The 18,229-nt window shown below is 41.9% G+C and overlaps 1 protein-coding gene across 1 annotated transcript; it reads left to right on the forward strand.

The window, feature by feature from the left end:
• The first annotated feature begins 6,199 nt into the window (after positions 1–6,199).
• Positions 6,200–17,126, forward strand: CTHRC1 (collagen triple helix repeat containing 1). The gene is made up of 4 exons (XM_055303526.1): positions 6,200–6,415; positions 10,887–11,108; positions 13,038–13,254; positions 16,591–17,126. Exons 1-4 carry the CDS (start codon positions 6,254–6,256, stop codon positions 16,731–16,733), a joined length of 744 nt encoding a protein of 247 aa, XP_055159501.1. The 5' UTR covers positions 6,200–6,253; the 3' UTR covers positions 16,734–17,126.
• The last annotated feature ends 1,103 nt before the right edge of the window (positions 17,127–18,229 follow it).

Consider the following 18,229-nt stretch of genomic DNA (forward strand, 5'->3'; position numbering starts at 1 on the left):
CATCTCTTTCATGATTTCCAGCTTCCTATGGATAAACCCAACCTGAGTCCAGCTTTGACTGGTCACCCTAGGTCTGTCCACTTAAGGATGGTGGCCATTCACCTTAGGTCTCTCCACTTAAGGGTGGTAGCAGCTTATGGCCATGACCAATTTTGAGTTCCTTCACTGTCCCCTGTTCTAGCCTTTGTAGTCAATTTCTTGCATTAAATTCCTTTTGTTTTACGTATTCAGAGTGGTTTCTGCTTCCTAACTGGATCCTGAATGATACAACTGATGTATGGGTTAAATGTCCTCTATTGAACCATGGCTTCCTTTAACTTTAAATGGAATCCCCAACTTTTATAATAAGAATAATAATAGCTAACACATGGAGAGCACTCTATAACTACAAGTTTAAAGCACTTAGTAAGTTCCTACACAGAGAATAGCTATAGCTTCTACCTCCAGCTTCTCCTGGTAGCAACTGATAAATCCCTTCTGGTTGAAATATTCAGCACAGTTTATGTTACTCTAACTAGACCTTGACTGATACGTCGGCTCTTCTACCTTAATTCCAATAAGTGGCCCCTTGATTATTTTTTTTAAAGATTTTATTTATTTATTCGAGAGAGAGAGACAGAGAGAGAGAGAGAGAGGAGAAAGAGGGGCAGAGGGAAAAGCAGGCTCCTTGCAAGGAGCCTGATGTGGGATTGGATCCTGGATCCTGGGATCACGCCTCGAGCCAAAGGCAGATAGATGCTCAACTGCCGAGCCACTCAGGTGTCCTGGCCCCTCGATTCTTTAAAAAATGGTACTCTCAGCCCATTTATTTCTTTTTTTTAAATTTATTGTTATTTGTTATTTTTTATTTTTTAACCCATTTATTTCTGTATTTATTTCAACTGTACTAAATTTATGAGTTCTTATTTATATTGCTAGCTTCCCCCCCCCCCCATTTTGCTCTCTCTTCTTCTTCTTTTTTTAGAAAATAATAATAACAGGGGCACTTGGGTGGCTCTGTCAGTTAAGCATCTGACTCATGGTCTCAGCTCAGGTCTTGATCTCAGGGTCATGAGTTCAAGCCCCATGTTGGGCTCCATGCTGGGTATGGAGTCTAACAAGCACAAGCTGTCAAATAATTACACAAATACTGTTTACTAAGATAGAGATGCTGCTGAAAGGGAATTTTGACCAGAAGGCTGTGATTATGTGATACTTTGAAATGTTCATTGTCAATATGTATGGAAGAATCATGTGGCAAACAAAGGGTGACTGATAGATACAGCATTGCCTAACAATTGAAAAGTTGAGAACTTCCCATCTTGCTTTCCTGCAAGGGAAATGCAGAATTCTGTTGGCTGACTCCTGCCACTAGTGTGATTACAACATTTTTATTAACCATCTTGGTATTTTTGCTACCTGCCAGAACTTTTTATGTTATAAAACATCACTTTTGGGATCCCTGGGTGGCGCAGCGGTTTGGCGCCTGCCTTTGGCCCAGGGCGTGATCCTGGAGACCCGGGATCGAATCCCACGTCGGGCTCCCGGTGCATGGAGCCTGCTTCTCCCTCTGCCTGTGTCTCTGCCTCTCTCTCTCTCTGTGACTATCATAAATAAATAAAAATTAAAAAAAAAAATAAAAATAAAACATCACTTTTTATGCTATAAGGAAATAAGTGATGATGATCAAAAGCTCCCAGCCTTGGCCATTGATACATGGGGTAGACAGATTTCTAAGACAGCCCCCTAAGATTTCTGCCCTGTGATTTATAATCACCTCACCTTGAGTATGAGCAGAACTGTGAAGATGGTGGCTGTCACCCCCATAATTATGTTATATTATATGGCAGAAGGGATTTTACAGGTGTAATTAGGTCCCCTAATCAGTTGATTTTTACTTATCCTGGATGGGCTTGACTTAATCATATCAGACCTTAAAAGGTACAATACCCTTCCCACAACAGATTCAAAGGGTTACAGGGAGGACCTACGGAAGGGGCCACATGAGAGTAAAGACAGGAGAGAGGCCTCTGGTAGCTGAGAACAGTCCTCAGGCAACAACAGCAAAAAAGCAAGGACCTTAGTCCTACAACCACAAGGAAATTAATTCTGCCAACAACCTAAGGAAGATTGGAAGTGCATCTTTCCCTAGTCAAGCTTCCTGAGGAGGATTCACCTGGTTGACTCCTTGACTTCAGCTTCATAAGACACTAATCTGAGCTGGACTCCTGACCCACAAAACTGGGAGGTAATAAATTTGTGTTGTATTATGTCACTAAGTTTGTGGTAATTTGTTACACAGTAATAGAAAAGTAATATAGTCAATGGGGTGTGTGTGCAGATTCCATTTGCAATAGCAGCAAAATACATCATAGACACAATAAGAAATACATAAAGAAAATTGTAAAATATAAATCATAGAAGAGAATTTGGAAAACTGGGGAGATATATTATGTCCCTAACCGGAAGATCAAATGTTTTAAGGATGTAGACCTTAGGTAGTATCCAAAATCTATAAAGAACTTATCAAACTCAACAGTCGAAAAACAAATAATCCAGTCAAGAAATGGGCAGAAGACATGGACAAACATTTCTCCGAAGAAGACATAGACATGGCCAACAAGCACATGAGAAAATGCTCTGCATCACTTGCTGTCAGGGAAATACAAATCAAAATCACAATGAGATACCACCTCACACCAGTGAGAATGGGGAAAATTAACAAGGCAGGAAACAACAGGTGTTGGTGAGGATGTGGAGAAGGAGGAATCCTTTTATACTGTTGATGGGAACACAAGCTGGTGCAGCCACTCTGGAAAACAGTATGGAGGTTCCTCAAAAAGTTAAAAATAGAGCTACCCGACGACCCAGCAATTGCACCAAAGATACGAATGTAGTGATCTGAAGGGGCACCCACTGTTTATAGCAGCAATGTCCACAATAGCCAAACTATGGAAAGAGCCCAAATGTCCATGGACAGAAGAATGGATAAAGAAGATGTGATATATATATATATATATATATATATATATATATATATATATATATGATGGAATACTACTCAGCCATCAAAAAATGAAATCTTACCATTTGCAATGACATGGGTGAAACTAGAGGATATTATGCTAAGCGAAATAAGTCAATCAGAGAAAGACAATTATCATAGGATCTATTCATATGAGGAATTTAAGAAACAACAAGATCATAGGAAAAAGAGAGGAAAAAATAAAACAACAGGAAATCAGGAGGACAAACCCTAAGAAACTCTTTTTTTTTAAGATTTTATTTATTTATTCATGAGAGACACAGAGAGAAGGCAGAGATACAGGTAGAGGGAGAAGCAGGTGCAGGGAGCCCGATGTGGGACTCGATCCTGGAACTCTGGGATCACACCCTGAGCCAAAGGCAGAGGCTCAACCTCTGAGCCTCCCAGGCATCCCAAGAGACTCCTAATCATAGGAAACAAACTGAAGGTCATTGGAGGGGAGGGGAGTGGGGGGGATGGGAAAACTGGGTGATGGACATTAAGGAGGGCATGTGATGTAAGGAGCACTGGGTGTTATATAAGACTGATGAATCACTCACCTCTATCTCTGAAATCAATAATACATTATATGTTAATCAATTGAATTTAAATAAAAATTTAAATAAAAAATTTTAAAATGCAAAAAACAGGGAAGAAGTGAGGAAAGCTAAAAAAAAAAGATTCTTTCTCTCCCTCTCTCTCCCTCTTTCCCAGTGCACACATGCACACACTCTGAAAAAAAAAAAGGTTAATTTAAAAAGAAGGCCAAAAAAAAAAAAGATAAGAAATGCATGAATAGTCCAATAGGAAGAAAAAGTAAAATATTTGAACACAAATTATGCAGAACATTTGGAAAGCTTTGGGAAAGGTCATTCTGGAAATAATAAGTTCTAGAGAGGTAGAAAAATACCTTTGCAAACCCACAGAGGCATAGAAGTAAGCACAGAAACAGTGAAGTTAATCAAAACCCTTAGTGGGAATAGAGGTGTGATAATTTTAAGAGCTGAGAGACAGGGTATGTGTAAGGCACTTATACATTATTATAGATTATCTTTGAAGTATAGATAGTAGTGTCTGTTAACTTACAGTATAATTTGATTAGTTCTGGGAATGTGTAGTTTAAAAATGTATTGATGTTATGGTGACTGACAGTAGCTACACTTGTGGCGAGGGCAGCAAAATGTAGAGTCCTTGAACCACTATGTCATCCCCCTGAAATTAATGTAACATTGTGTGCAAATTATACCAATTTAAAATTTTTTGAAGCAAAAGATATGAAAAATAAAAGCACATGGATATTAAGAAGAGATTAGCTGTTTGCCAAAACTCCAGCCTGGACCCCAAATTTACACAGAGAAGGACCATTTGAAGTCCCTGGGCAGAAACAACAGCAGAAGCTGCCATTGGTCCTCTCAGGCGGAGCCCTCCTCTCCTCTCCAGCCTGTTGACTGCTGCCACCACAGTGGTTTGTTCACCCAAAGGCACCAGCTGGGACCTTCTTTGGCTTTACACAGGGCGGTGTCAGGGGTGAGTGACCTGTGTAGCTATGCTTAAAAGAGCCCCACACTTGGTATAGAGTTCTGTTAACACTGTCTTGGCATTCAATAATTTTTTTTCTTTTCACAAAGGACCCTGCGTTTACATTTTGCACTGAGCCCTGCAAATCATGTAGGCAGTCCTGACTTTAGAACCCATGGGATTATCTTCTTCTGACAAACAGGAATGAAATTTGCTTGTGGTTAGACAATGGCCCAGGAGTGAGCATTCCTCCAATGCCCTGACAGGCTCCCCTCCCAGACTCTTCCTTTTCTCTAATATCCATCAGTTGGGTCTACCACAACTTCCAGGAAACCGGACGGGTCTCTAAAGAGAACCTTGCTGAGGTGAATTTGACCTCAGCAGCATTGCCATTCTGTCAACAACCTCCACCTTGTTACAGGTGTGGCAAAACAGCTCTCCTGCCAAATTCCAGCCGGTGTTGTAAAAAGGACCCTACCTGGCGAGTGGCCTGGGTCCCCAGAGTACATTTTTTTCCAGAACAGACAGAGGGGGACAGAGGAGGTTAGAAAAAGATAATATTGGTCAGAAGTCAAGAATGACTACTCAACAGTGAATTTCTACCATTGAATGTCGCTGAATCTCCCTGAACCTCAGTTTCCTCATCTGAGAATGGGGCAAACAGGGGAGGAGGTATCAATTCCCAGAGGATTGCCCAGAAGACCGAGAGCTTGTATAAAAGACTTCATAGGGCTCCTGATGCTTAGTGAGCGTGGGGCTTATGAAACATCAGTTCTTTTTAAATTTTTAGTGTATTCTTAAAAATGTTTATTGAAGTATAGTTAACATACAATGTTCTATTAGTTTAGGTGCACAACATATTGAATCAACAACTATACATGAATCAGTGCTCATGACAATAAGGATAATCACCATCTGTCACCATACAACTTCGTTATTACAATAGTGTGACCGACATATTCCCTACGATGGACTTTGCACCTCGCGGACTCCTCTCAGGACCGGAAGTGTAGCTCTCCGAATCGCCTTCATCTACTTCACCCATCCCCCCGCTCACCTCCTCTTCAGCCACCACCGGATTGTTCTCTGTATTTAACAGTCTGGTTTTTTGGTCTGTGAAGCATGGGTTCTGAGTCATTCGGGTCATGGGCCCGTGGGAGAACTTGCAGGGTTCCTAGGGTGCCGCCCCCCCGCCCCCCCCCCCCAGGGTCATCTCCGAAAAAGAGCTGCCTGCAGGGCCCGCTGACGGCCTGCGAGTGGTCCTGGGCCCGCAGAAGGGCACGTGCCTCCCACCGTTCAGGGGCGGTGCTGTCTCCACCCCCCACCCCCCGCCCCAGCCTCCACCTGTGGCCTCCTGCGGCCGCCACCCCGGCCCCCTCCCCTCCCCTCCCCTTCCCCTCCCCCTCCGCGGGCCGCTCTCCGCCAGGGTCCCCGCGGCGCCCGAGGGCGGGCCCGGCCGTCGGCCCGCCCCGTGTGGGCCCGGGTGGGGGCTCCCGCCTCTTACGGGATGGAAACTCCGGTGTCCAGAGGGGCGGGAGGGAGGGGCGGGCGCGCGGTGAAAGGGGCTTTGGTGCAGCCTGCGGCGGCCTCGCAGCGCGCGGGGGCCCGGCTCTGATCGCGTCCCGGCTCCGCGGCCGCTCGCCCCGCGCCCCCAGGGCCCCGCGCCCCCAGGGCCCCGCGCCCCCACGCCCCCAGGGCCCCGCGCCCCGCGCCCCCAGGGCCCCGCGCGCCATGCGCCCCCAGGGCCCCGCCGCCGCCTCCCCGCCGCGGCTCCTCGGCCTCCTGCTGCTCCTGCTGCTCCTGCTGCTGCAGCTGCGCGCGCCGTCGAGCGCCTCCGAGACCCCCAAGGGGAAGCAAAAGGCGCTGCTGCGGCAGAGGGAGGTGGTGGACCTGGTGAGTCCGGCGGGGCTCCAGCTGTTGGGGTGGGGGCGGTCGGCACGGCCGCGTCTGTGGGTGTGCGGGCCCGGGGCGCCCCGCCGGGTCCGGGGCCGCGTGCACCGTGGGGCCCGGGAGTGCGAGCGGCGGGGCCGTGGCGGGGCGGGGGTGCGACGCCCCAAAATGCAGGGAGCCGCCCATTAAGTCCTGGCCTCTGAGGGCCTCCCCCACCCCAAGAGGATGCAGAGGGCTCGTGAGGCAGTGGGGGTCGACAGAGAAGCTCGGGAGGTGAGAGGGTGGGCCTGGGAGCGGCCGGGACACCCGGCCTCGCCGATGCGGTCCTGGGTGGGCCTGGGCCTGGGCCTGGGCCAGAGCCCGGCGACGTGTCCTGTGTTGGCGCCGGTGGCCACGTCTGCCTGCGGGAGCGAATAACAACCCTCACAAAGCATCCGTCCAGCTCTTTGTAACTTGAAGACTGTGAGTCATGTTGGGTCATCTTCCTAGGAAGTGTGGGCTGCAATTTACTTTGTTGGACGACCACAGCTCAGGACAGGAATGGTTCAGAGGGATTAAGGCCGGAAGGGAAAAATGAAGGGACCCGGCACCAACCCTCGAAGGACCCGTTTCATTGTTCTGTTTGGGCAGGTGGGCAATCAGCTCTCCCAGATACCCTGGGTCCTCAGCCTGTGGCCACCAAGCAAGAGCATCACAGTGGAGCTAAGGAGGAAGACAGTTTTCAGGAGAACAAATAAATAGCCCAAGTGCTTTCTGAGGGGCTAATCCACGCGAAAGTCTTTTTGCTTAAAGCTCTTACCCTTCAAAAGTCAACAAACCCAGTGGAGGGCAGAGCAGTCCTCCGCCCTGGGTCAAGAGCTGTCCTTTCACAGCTACCATATTCCTTGCACATAATAAATTTCAGTCTTTAAATCAATCTTATTTGCAGACAAATATGGTTTGCAGACATTGCAGTACATAAGGGGGGGCATTGTTTTGATAAAAAAAAAAAAAACTGTTTCAAATTTGTCAAGCTGCCACTATAAACTAAGCTAATAAACCAAATTCCCTGGCAGCTAGTTCTATGCCAGATTCAAAAGCTCTGGAAAAAAATTCCTGCCATTGCGCACTGCACTTTTTGGTGATGTGCTATGTAATTCTGCCCCACAAAGCAGACAATGTATTCAGGGCTACAGTTCTATTTTAAGTGTCTAAATTATTTAAAACTGCACCAAATGTCTGTGGTTCATGTGCAGTTTGCATTTTATGAATTTGTAATTATGATACACAAAATACCCCTTTTCTCCATAAAGCTAGCAATTTTTTCTTTTCCTCCGTGGATTTACAGTACCTGCGGTTTCCCACAACTCTTGCCCAACTTGGAAAAGCTTATTGTGCTGCCAAGCTCAGGTGCATCCTGTAGATTGGATTTGGTTTTGCTGAAGGAAAACAAATGTTCATGCGGTCATTGAGAAGGTCTCTACAGATTCTATAAAGCACCTTCTTTGTACAGGTTCTTTCAAAGCGTTCCTTTCAAGCTTCCAGCGAGCTCTGCCCCCTGGTGGCCAGTGGAAGAAACAGGGGGTTCATTCTACAGACCTTTATAGAACCCCTGCCCAGCGCTAAGCGCATGCTGGGGTAGCATTTTAAAGCGAAAGAAGACAGATGTAATACCCATGGAACCAAATTCAATAAAATTATATGGCCACTGAAATGCAGTCTTTAGATAAAAAATCTGAATAAGAACTCTCAGCCTCGGCACTATGACATTTGGGGCTAGATAATTCTTTGTTATGGGAACTGTCCTGTGCATTGTAGGATGTTTAGCAGCACCTATACCCATACCCATGAGATGCTGGCAGTAACCTCTCCCCTCAGCTTGTGACAACCAAAAATGCCTCCAGACATTTGCTAAGTGTACCCTAGAGGACAAAACTGTCCCTGATTGAGAGCTGATATGTAAGAAAATAAAACTTTGTGTAGCATCTTGCCCCAACAGGAATAATAGTGAAAAAAAAATATCAGAAGAAGTCTTATTGTTTTTCCCTTCCCACTTGAAATCTATGGTCACACATTACATGTGTCTCTATTAAGAGTAAGTATAAAATAAACCAAGCTGTTTTAGAATATTTTATACTTCAGTATATCTTAAAATTTTTGTTAAATACTTTCCTTACAATTTCTTTGGCAATAGATAAATAGTCCCTTTTCTTACATCAGGAAAATGGCAGTGGCCAAAGTCATGACAAAGATAATTTATCAAAACAAAGATGAGATTGGTGATGTGAGAAGAAACTGATTGGGAAACACTATATACATGAGGATCCTTCCTAGGCAGTGGCATTACTGGGCTTTATAATATGACCATGTCTAATTCCAGAAGTTATTTTAATATATAAGGAATCTTGGGGTTTTTTTTTTTTGTTCTCAGTGGACACTATCTTTATACAGAATGATAGTACAATTTACACAAATAGGGGAAAGTTAAAGTAAAAATTTAAGTGGATTACATTTGGGGTTTGGGAGTCCTAATAAATGGATCAATTCCAGAAGAGACATGGGAATTAGACAGATGGAGATAAAATATTACCTTTACCACTTACCCAGCTATATTGGTGCATGTGGCTTATGTGTGCTGGCTGGCAGGTTTGCTAATGCTATCTTTCCCGGGTCTAGGTCCACCCAAGGGAGTGGACACACTTGCCCAGTGTCACTGCCTCACATGGTCTTGGGGAATAGTAAGAATCATCATGGCTGACATATGCAGTGTCTACTGTGTGCCCCACACTACTCTAAGCACATTTTTATACATTGTCTCAGTTAAGTCTCACATGAACCATACAGAGGTAAGAATCTTTATTATTTGCCCTATTTTACAGGGAAGGAGACAAGTAGGGAAATGTCGAGTAAGTTGCCCTATCTTGCATAGCTAATAAACAGGGGAGCCAGATTAAAATCCAGAGACTCTGGCTCAAGAATCCACACTCTTAATTTCTGCCTGATATTCTTGCTGCCTACCCACCAAGCAAACTGGGTGTGTGTGTGTGGGGGGGAATCCGGGCACTTAAGAGGTTTGCTAGATTACTGCCACCCTATGAAAGACCAGTGGTCACCTGCAGCAGGCCACTCACTCTTGAGAAGTGAGGTTGGGGGTCAGAAATTTTACCCTAGGGGATCCCTGAGTGGCTCAGCAGTTTAGCGCCTGCCTTTGGCCCAGAGCGTGATCCTGGAGTCCCGGGATCGAGTCCCACGTCGGGCTCCTGGAGCCTGCTTCTCCCTCCTCCTGTGTCTTTGCCTCTCTCTCTCTCTCTCTCTCTCTCTGTCTATCATAAATCAATCAATCAATCTTTAAAAAAAAAGAAATTTTACCCTAGGGACCCTTCCTTCACATAAAAATAGAAAGAAGCAGGAGATGTGCAATCTGAATCAAAGATACTGCTGGTATAAGATAATTATTAACCAAGATTTTTATTTTTTTAAGATTTTTATTTATTTATTCATGAGAGACACAGAGAGAGAGGCAGAGACACAGGCAGAGGGAGGAGCAGGCTCCATGCTGGGAGCCTGATGTGGGACTTGATCCCGGGACTCCAGGATCACGCCGTGGGCCAGAGGCAGGCGCTAAACCACTGAGCCACCCAGGGATCCCCAACCAAGATTTTTAAAATAATTATATTTCTAGGACTATGTCTGAGGGAAATGACTCAAAAGAAGAAAAAAGCCATATGGATGACAATTTTCATTACAATAGTACTAATGATAGAAAAAAATAGAAATAACCTAAGTATCCCCAAATAGTGCAATGCTGGCATAAAATTTTTAAATTATCATTCTGAAATCCCAGTCCTTTACAGCATATAGGGTTAGAAGAAAAAAATAGTATATCTAATTATGTTCACCCTGGAATATAGCAATTTAAAAATTATGTATGCTTTTAAATAAGCAGCAGAAAAAAGCAGGCAAATGAAAACATTTTGTCTTTGATTTCTGTGTGTGTGTGTGTGTGCAGTCTGCAATAAAAAGAATGGAAAGAAATCTCAATATTTTAGAAATAACTTTAAAATCAATTCTCTAAAAAAAATCAATTCTCTATAATAACTCATCTAGAATATCATCAGTATTCTAGAGTATAAACCAGGGGTATGAAGAGATTCTTGACTCCAACGACTCAAAATAAATACAATTCTATGGGCCCCTTGGTGGCTCACCTGGTTAAGCAACGAACTCTTAGTTTGGGCTCAGGTCATGATATTAGGGTCCTAAGATCGAGCCCCTCAGTAAGCCCCCAGCTGAGCCTGTTGACCTCAAATGGAATGCCCACATTGGACTCCACAATTAGGAGGGAGTCTGCTTGTCCCCCCCTCTCTCTGCCCCTCCCCCTGCTCTCTCTCAAATAAATAAGATAAATCTTTAAAAAAGAATGCAGTTCTAATCAGAATGAGTCTTTGAATCTTGACTGGTGAGGGTTTGTCCCTTTTCCTTTTTTCTGCTCTAGTATAATGGAATGTGCTTACAAGGACCTGCAGGGGTGCCTGGGCGAGATGGAAGCCCTGGGGCCAATGGCATTCCTGGTACCCCTGGGATCCCAGGTCGAGATGGATTCAAAGGAGAAAAGGGGGAATGCTTGAGGGAAAGTTTTGAAGAGTCCTGGACACCTAACTACAAGCAGTGTTCATGGAGTTCGCTCAATTATGGCATAGATCTTGGAAAAATTGCGGTAAGTAAAGTCTGAATTATTTTAAAGTTGAAGCAAAACTTAAGAGTTTTCATAGCTGAGAGTGAGTTTAAGATTTTATTTTATTTTATTTTATTTTTGCTAGAAAACTTTTTACAAAATGAAGGAGTAGGGATGCCGTGGCTAAGTTAGAATTAATGAATTAAAAAGATATTTCAGAGTTAACTTTAAGAAGGTATTTCTAAGACAAATCACCACTAATAATGTCTAAAATAACTTACTCCTTTTTTAAAAATGCAAACAAAAAGGGAGAGTGTAAGTGTCTGTGTTGGACAGTAAACAACTTTCCAATCTTGTTCTAAAGTGAACTTAAATTCAAATTAGTATAAGAAATTCTGCTATGGCTCTAAACATAAGGATGGGAAGAAATTTCCAAGAAACTAACAATGTGATAGGAATTGTCTCGAAGTGAGAAGTTCATGCTTAAAAATGCTAAGTTTGAGAGAAGTGGAATGGACCAGAGTTGTACTACAGTGAGCATTTAAAATTTTTCTGCAACATTTAAGGGGAGAAAGTACTCAAAAGAGCCTGTCTAGCAATAAATTTTGGTTAATGGTTCAGTCACTTTAATTAGTGTTTACTTCAAAAGTAACTGGCTACTGGGATGACACAGAGTTTAAGAAGCTGGTGCTATTCCTAAGCCACTTTCTTTTTTTTTCTTTTTTTGACAACCAACTTTGTACATGGTTCCGTGTATATATTATCATTATTCAATGTTATTCCTTGATATTAAGCACTCCCACCACCAGGCAAATGCAAGTATAAGGATTTTATTTTCACAAGACTCCGAGATGCCCTCATCTCAGCTCTTTACTGTCTGCTCAATTATCTACAAAAATATTTGAGGGACGCCTGGGTGGCTCAGCGGTTGGGCACCTGCCTTCGGCCTGGGGCATGATCCTGGAGACCCGGGATCTAGTCCCATGTCGGGCTCCCTACATGGAGCCTTCTTCTCCCTCTGCCTGTGTCTCTGCCTCTCTCTCTTCCATGTGTCTCATGAATAAATCTTTAAATATATATATAAATGTTTGAGACTGTCTTGTTTGAATTTTGTGTGCTAGGATTTCCATAGAGCTCCCAGAGTTTTGATGACTGTGACCATTTTTATTTTCATATGTGATTTCTTAGAAAGCATTTTGTTAGAATGTTGCCTGATTCTTTACACATCTGACATTGATAGACTGGTTACTTATTTATATAGCTGATCAAAAGTTGCTGAGTTGTCTCTAAAACTATCCCTATGGACTCTGAATTATTATGTTTTTAGGTTTCTTTTAGAAGCAGTCAGAATGAGTTTGAGAGCTTTCTGAAAGTAAAAGATAGTAGACTGTGAGCCAGTAGACAGAAGTTTTGCCAAGAGAAATGAGAGAAAAAAACTAGGGCCTTCTAATTGTTTCATATAGGTAAAGACAAAAACCTCCACCTATGCTTTACCCCTGGTACTGTTTGCTGTTGCTCATGAAGAAATGGGTCAAGAATAAATATATAGAGACAGTGCTAGTCTAGAATATAAGTTCCATGAAGGCAGAGATTCTGTTTCATTTACTGTTGTAACTGTAGCATCCAGTACATAGGGCTCAGGAAGTATTTTTGGAATGAAAAAAGAAAAAAAATAGAGATATTGGTTTGGTTTAAAAGATTGAAGAAGACTAGCTGTTTTGAGTAAAACTAAAATATACCATTAGTCCATGGTGTGAAGAATTCCAAGAATGCCATAATTTGATTTTCTTAGCGTTCCTAATATCAAGAGTCTCTTATCTACCTTGCAGAGAATCTCTCTCCTTCTGTAAAAATTAAGCTTTTTAAAATGTAGTTTGAAGAAAAGGAAAGTTAAAAAAATTCACAATACAACTTGAAAGCGTCTTTTAAATGAAAAGTGAAAAGCTAATCCTATTTCTGTGTTTGTGATAGGAGTGTACATTTACCAAGATGCGCTCAAACAGTGCCCTGAGAGTTTTGTTCAGTGGCTCACTTCGGTTAAAATGCAGAAATGCATGCTGTCAGCGTTGGTATTTCACGTTCAATGGAGCTGAATGTTCAGGACCTCTTCCTATTGAAGCCATAATTTATTTGGACCAAGGAAGCCCTGAACTCAATTCAACAATTAATATTCATCGCACTTCTTCTGGTATGTAGAACAATGACTGCAGGATGTGCCTTATGTCTTTAGAGACCAAAAGTTGGTTTTGAACCCACTATCATGTTGGCTCACCAACCTGTGAGAAAAAGAGACCTAGAGCAAGTTTTCAGTATCTTAATCTTCATCCTGGTTGCATTTCAGAATTCCCTGAGATGGATCTTTAAAAAAATACGCAGATGCCAGGGTCCCATCTCTGACCAAATGAATCAGAATCTCTGGGGATAAGACCATATTTTTTTAAAAGATCCCCAAGGTTGGAAATCACTGAGTTAGATGAAACAGCAAAACAGCCCATTATGCCATAGAGCAGGTTTTCTTTTTTTTTTTTTAAGCAGGTTTTCAACCCTGGCTACACATGAAGCTCAACTAGGAAACTTAAAAAAAAAAAAAAAATCCCCGTACCTGGGTACCCCTTTCCAGGGAGTAGAACTTAATGGGTCTAGATACAGCCAAGGCAGTGGGATTTCAGAATTGCTTCTAGTTAGTCTAATGCTCAGCCAAGGTTGAGATCCACTAGCTTTTATTGATAAGGAGATTATTTCTCTGCCTTGTCCTTTAAAAGGATAGATATTGTCTGCTGAATTTGTAAAAGAGAACATTTCTATATTGCATTCTCTGTTTCTAGTATAAGAGAAAAGACATTTAAACCAGTGGTCACTTAAGCTGTGGAAAATAAATTATTGGTTTGTTTTATTCTAAGATTCATTAAAGAAAGTTTGGAAGTCTACCTAAAAAAAAAAAAAAAAAAAAAGGAAAAGGGATATCAATTAATGTCATCACCCAGAGACACCACTGTCAGTACTTGGCTGCCAACCATTTTGGCTTCTTGAGTCACAGCAGGTAACACACCATGATAATCTATGCTGGAAGAATCACAAGACATATATATCATTAGCTTCGTTTCCCTGATTTCTTGCAGGGATTTCTCACTAACCTCGTACTTAAAAATGGCAGAGAGAAGAGAAGAGATTCCTCCACTGTTAACCAGAGGAAATTATATTTCAGCATGCTTGGGGATCCAAGTCAGATAGATTACTGAGCCCCAAAACTAATATAGCACATTTATTCCTGAGAAGTCAAGAGCATCTCTTCTTCAGTCTTCCTCAAATCCCCAGAGGATCCTTGAGATACAAAAAAGATGTTGTAACCCCCTCTCTCGGCGCATAGAGAAGGTCCAGGGAAATCAAGTGAGTTATGCTGGACAGTAGAATCAGTGTTCAGGACAGAAACCACTCCTTGTCTTCCCTCTTATCTCCCCAACCCTCTCTTTGATCAGGTTAAAAAGCTTGATCACTAGGTCCTGGGATACTTGTACTGGAAAGGATGATAGGTTTTCCACCTAAGAAGCAGTCTTTCTAGTAAAGTAAACCTAGACATAAAATTAAAATTCTACCAGGAAGTGATGTATGTTTGGTATATATAGGTACATACTGAACACCATATACTATATGGTGTATGTGTGATAGATATAGTTGGTATAAGCAACTTACCTTCTATTGTATTACCTACCTTTAAGGTGTTTGTGCTAATATCATATAATATGAGCCATCAGGCCCAGGAACTGTGACCTATACATGTATATACTTTATAAATTATTTAACATGTCATTTCCCTTTTTTTAAATTTTTTTTATTTTTTTATTTTTTTTTAAATTTTTTATTTATTTATGATAGTCACACACACAGAGAGAGAGAGAGAGAGAGAGAGAGAGAGAGAGAGGCAGAGACACAGGCAGAGGGAGAAGCAGGCTCCATGCACCGGGAGCCCGATGTGGGATTCGATCCTGGGTCTCCAGGATCGCGCCCTGGGCCAAAGGCAGGCGCCAAACCGCTGCGCCACCCAGGGATCCCAACATGTCATTTCCCAACTGTGGTGTAGAGACTCATTTGGTATGACCACTTGGGTGGAATGTCAGAAGTAATTTGTTATTTATGACAGTTTTTGTAGTAAGGTGGTAGAAGGTTACTTCTGTAATAAAATCACTTTCCCTTGCACACTGATACTCTTTCTTGAGAGAAAGGAGACACACTCATACTTAGCACATCGAGATGACTTAAAGCCTCGGACAATGCCCATGGGAGTTCGAAAAACATTTGAATGTCACCTTGTTACCTGGGTCTATGAGGAAAACAGGTCTAGAAACCCCTCATCCCACATGTTTTAGGTGCTTCATAAGTTGTGATACTGTATTATTACAGCAAAAATGTTCATTCATTCAAAAAACGTTATATTGATTATATATGGTTCATGACCATGAAGTGACCATTTGACTCTCCTGTGAGACTGAGGACCCAAACTGTCCTGTAGTGTGAGTTGAACCATGGATATGCAGAACTTGGGAGAACATGAGTATTTCTGGGCATTTTCTCTCAGCATGACCCTAGATTATGGGATTGTGGCCACACTACTTCATTCTCCCAGGCGTGAAAGGGGCCTGAACCATAGTCAAGTCCCTGGATTCTGAAGAAGAAGATTGCTTCAGATCTACGTCTGTGAGGCTCAGCTGGAATGTATCAACCTACCAAATGGGAAACTTGACCAGTCACATGATGGCATCCCTATACTGCTTTATAGGTCAGGACTCATTTTCTGAAAGAATCTGGCAACCTTTGGTTCCTCTACCCCCTTAAACAGACGTGTATCTTTTTGTCTGTTAAAATGACCATTAGGGGAATTTTAAAAAGTATTACTATAGAAGGACCTTGGTAAGATGGAATGCAAGTTGTATATTAGTAGGTGAATGTCCAGAGAACCGGAGAAAAGTTGTATATTTATAAAGCATAAGAACACAGAGGAAAAGCAAGGTCGTTTCTTTTTCACTGCAAGGAAATTCCGTGTAAAATGAGATTCCCAGATTGAAGGACTGGTATAATTATTCTAGAACATCTTTTACTGTTACAAAGGCCCTTTCTTCTACCCATCAAGTGTATAGGTAAGTGTTGGAAAAGCTTTTCTGCATATCAAAGAAAGTCTTGGCTTTGAAAAGTGTGGGCTTCCTTTGTTTAGTCAAATAAATTGCTTTTTTTTCCAGTCACCTAAACAGTAACTTTGGGTAACTAAACAGATTCAGGTTTTATGGCTGAAACCTGTAAGAAAACCGCCTGTTCAGCTTTTATCATCGGATGGATAATATACATTTTTAAAAAATATTTCTGTGGTAAGAAAAAGAGAACTTCTCTTTATGAAGTCCTTAGTAAGTATGAGGATTTTTAATTCACTGTGCATTAAATAGATTTGTTATCTAACTTGCTTAAGTCATAGAATTTAGATGAGGATTTTTGTTTTTTGTTCTAAAGAAAGGTGTAACTTTCATCTCTTCTGCAGTGGAAGGACTTTGTGAAGGCATTGGAGCCGGCTTAGTGGATGTTGCTATCTGGGTTGGGACTTGTTCCGATTATCCCAAGGGAGACGCCTCTACTGGATGGAATTCAGTATCTCGCATCATTATTGAAGAACTACCAAAATAAATTCTTTCATTTTCATTCCCTACCTCTTTTTTATTAAGCCTTTGAATGGTTCATCTTAGTGGCATTTTATATAATTTTTATGTATACATCTGAATAAAAAACAAAGCTAAATATGTTTCAGACCAAAGTGTGATTTCACACTGTTTGAAAATCCAGTATTTTTCATTTTCCTTCAATCAAAAAAATGGTTTCAGGATTTTGTAGTTGATTAGAACACCTTCTTTGTATTCCCCATTCCCAGAACCTATAATTCGGAATGTCTTTGTGTGGTCTTGAACTTTTCCTATTCTCTTAGGATAGGACTTTTAAAACATAAAGGCTACCAGCCTTTTTACAAGTTGTAAATGTTTGGAACTGTTTTATATCTGTGAAATAAAACTTAATTTCAAACAACCTCAGTATGCTAACCTAATTGCCACTAAAATTAGAGTTCCTAGTACTTCACATCTGAAAAGTTGGGTTCATTTAATAATCATATATTGAATTTTAGTGAATGTATAGTACTGTTTGTTCCATACTTTGAGGAATATAAAGAGAAAGGGGTATTTACATGTCAGGAATTACATTAGCAGTTTAGGATTTTTATCTTAAAGAATAAAAAGATGTGAATTCTGTCCTCAATTGCTTACCATTTGGTAGAGAGGATACAATATATACAAAAATAACAATAAATCAAAGATCATATGTTAATTGATGTGACAGTTGTTGAAGTGGTGGTATAATTGAAAGGGTGTTCCCTTACTTCTGGCTGAAGGGATCAGAAAGAATTCAGGATGAAGGAAGTACAGGTGTCGGACTGATAAAGTTAAGTGAATCCTGGACTTGAATTGAAAGTATCAGTATGAAGTACTTTATCTTAAATAAGGCTGTGAAACAATAACAACAAAATCTCCTCGTTTTGGGCTTGTGAACAATGACCTAGAAATGATGACCAGTTGAGTAACATCCTGATTGTGATCTCCACATTCCATTTCCCCCTAAAAGGAACTAAGCCTCCTTGAAGAAATGGGTGATTTCAGTTCTGGGGCAGGAAGTGTACAGTAGGAGTCTGGAACATCTTGGCATACTGGAAAACAAGGCAGCTATGAAAGACAACTGAAAAGGATCCAAGAGCCAACTTGAATTGCTTCCCACTGGCAAAGATGTACAATGTAAGCATCAATAAAAATAATAACTGCAACAGTTTGCAACACATCAAATGTGTTTTAATGCAGGAGTTCATAATGATACTAACATAAAATTCATTGGTCAACTTGAAGGATGCCAGCAAACCAACTTGTTACTTTGAAACTTGGTAAATGGGATCCCTGGGTGGTGCAGCGGTTTGGCGCCTGTCTTTGGCCCGGGGTGCGATCCTGGAGACCCGGGATCGAATCCCACAGCGGGCTCCCGGTGCATGGAGCCTGCTTCTCCCTCTGCCTGTGTCTCTGCCTCTCTCTCTCTCTCTGACTATCATAAGTAAAAAAAAAAAAAAAAAAAGAATGAAACTTGGTAAA

Source organism: Nyctereutes procyonoides, unplaced genomic scaffold (genome assembly GCF_905146905.1).
Source record: "Nyctereutes procyonoides isolate TBG_1078 unplaced genomic scaffold, NYPRO_anot_genome, whole genome shotgun sequence".
In the NCBI taxonomy this organism is placed as follows: Eukaryota; Metazoa; Chordata; class Mammalia; order Carnivora; family Canidae; genus Nyctereutes; species Nyctereutes procyonoides.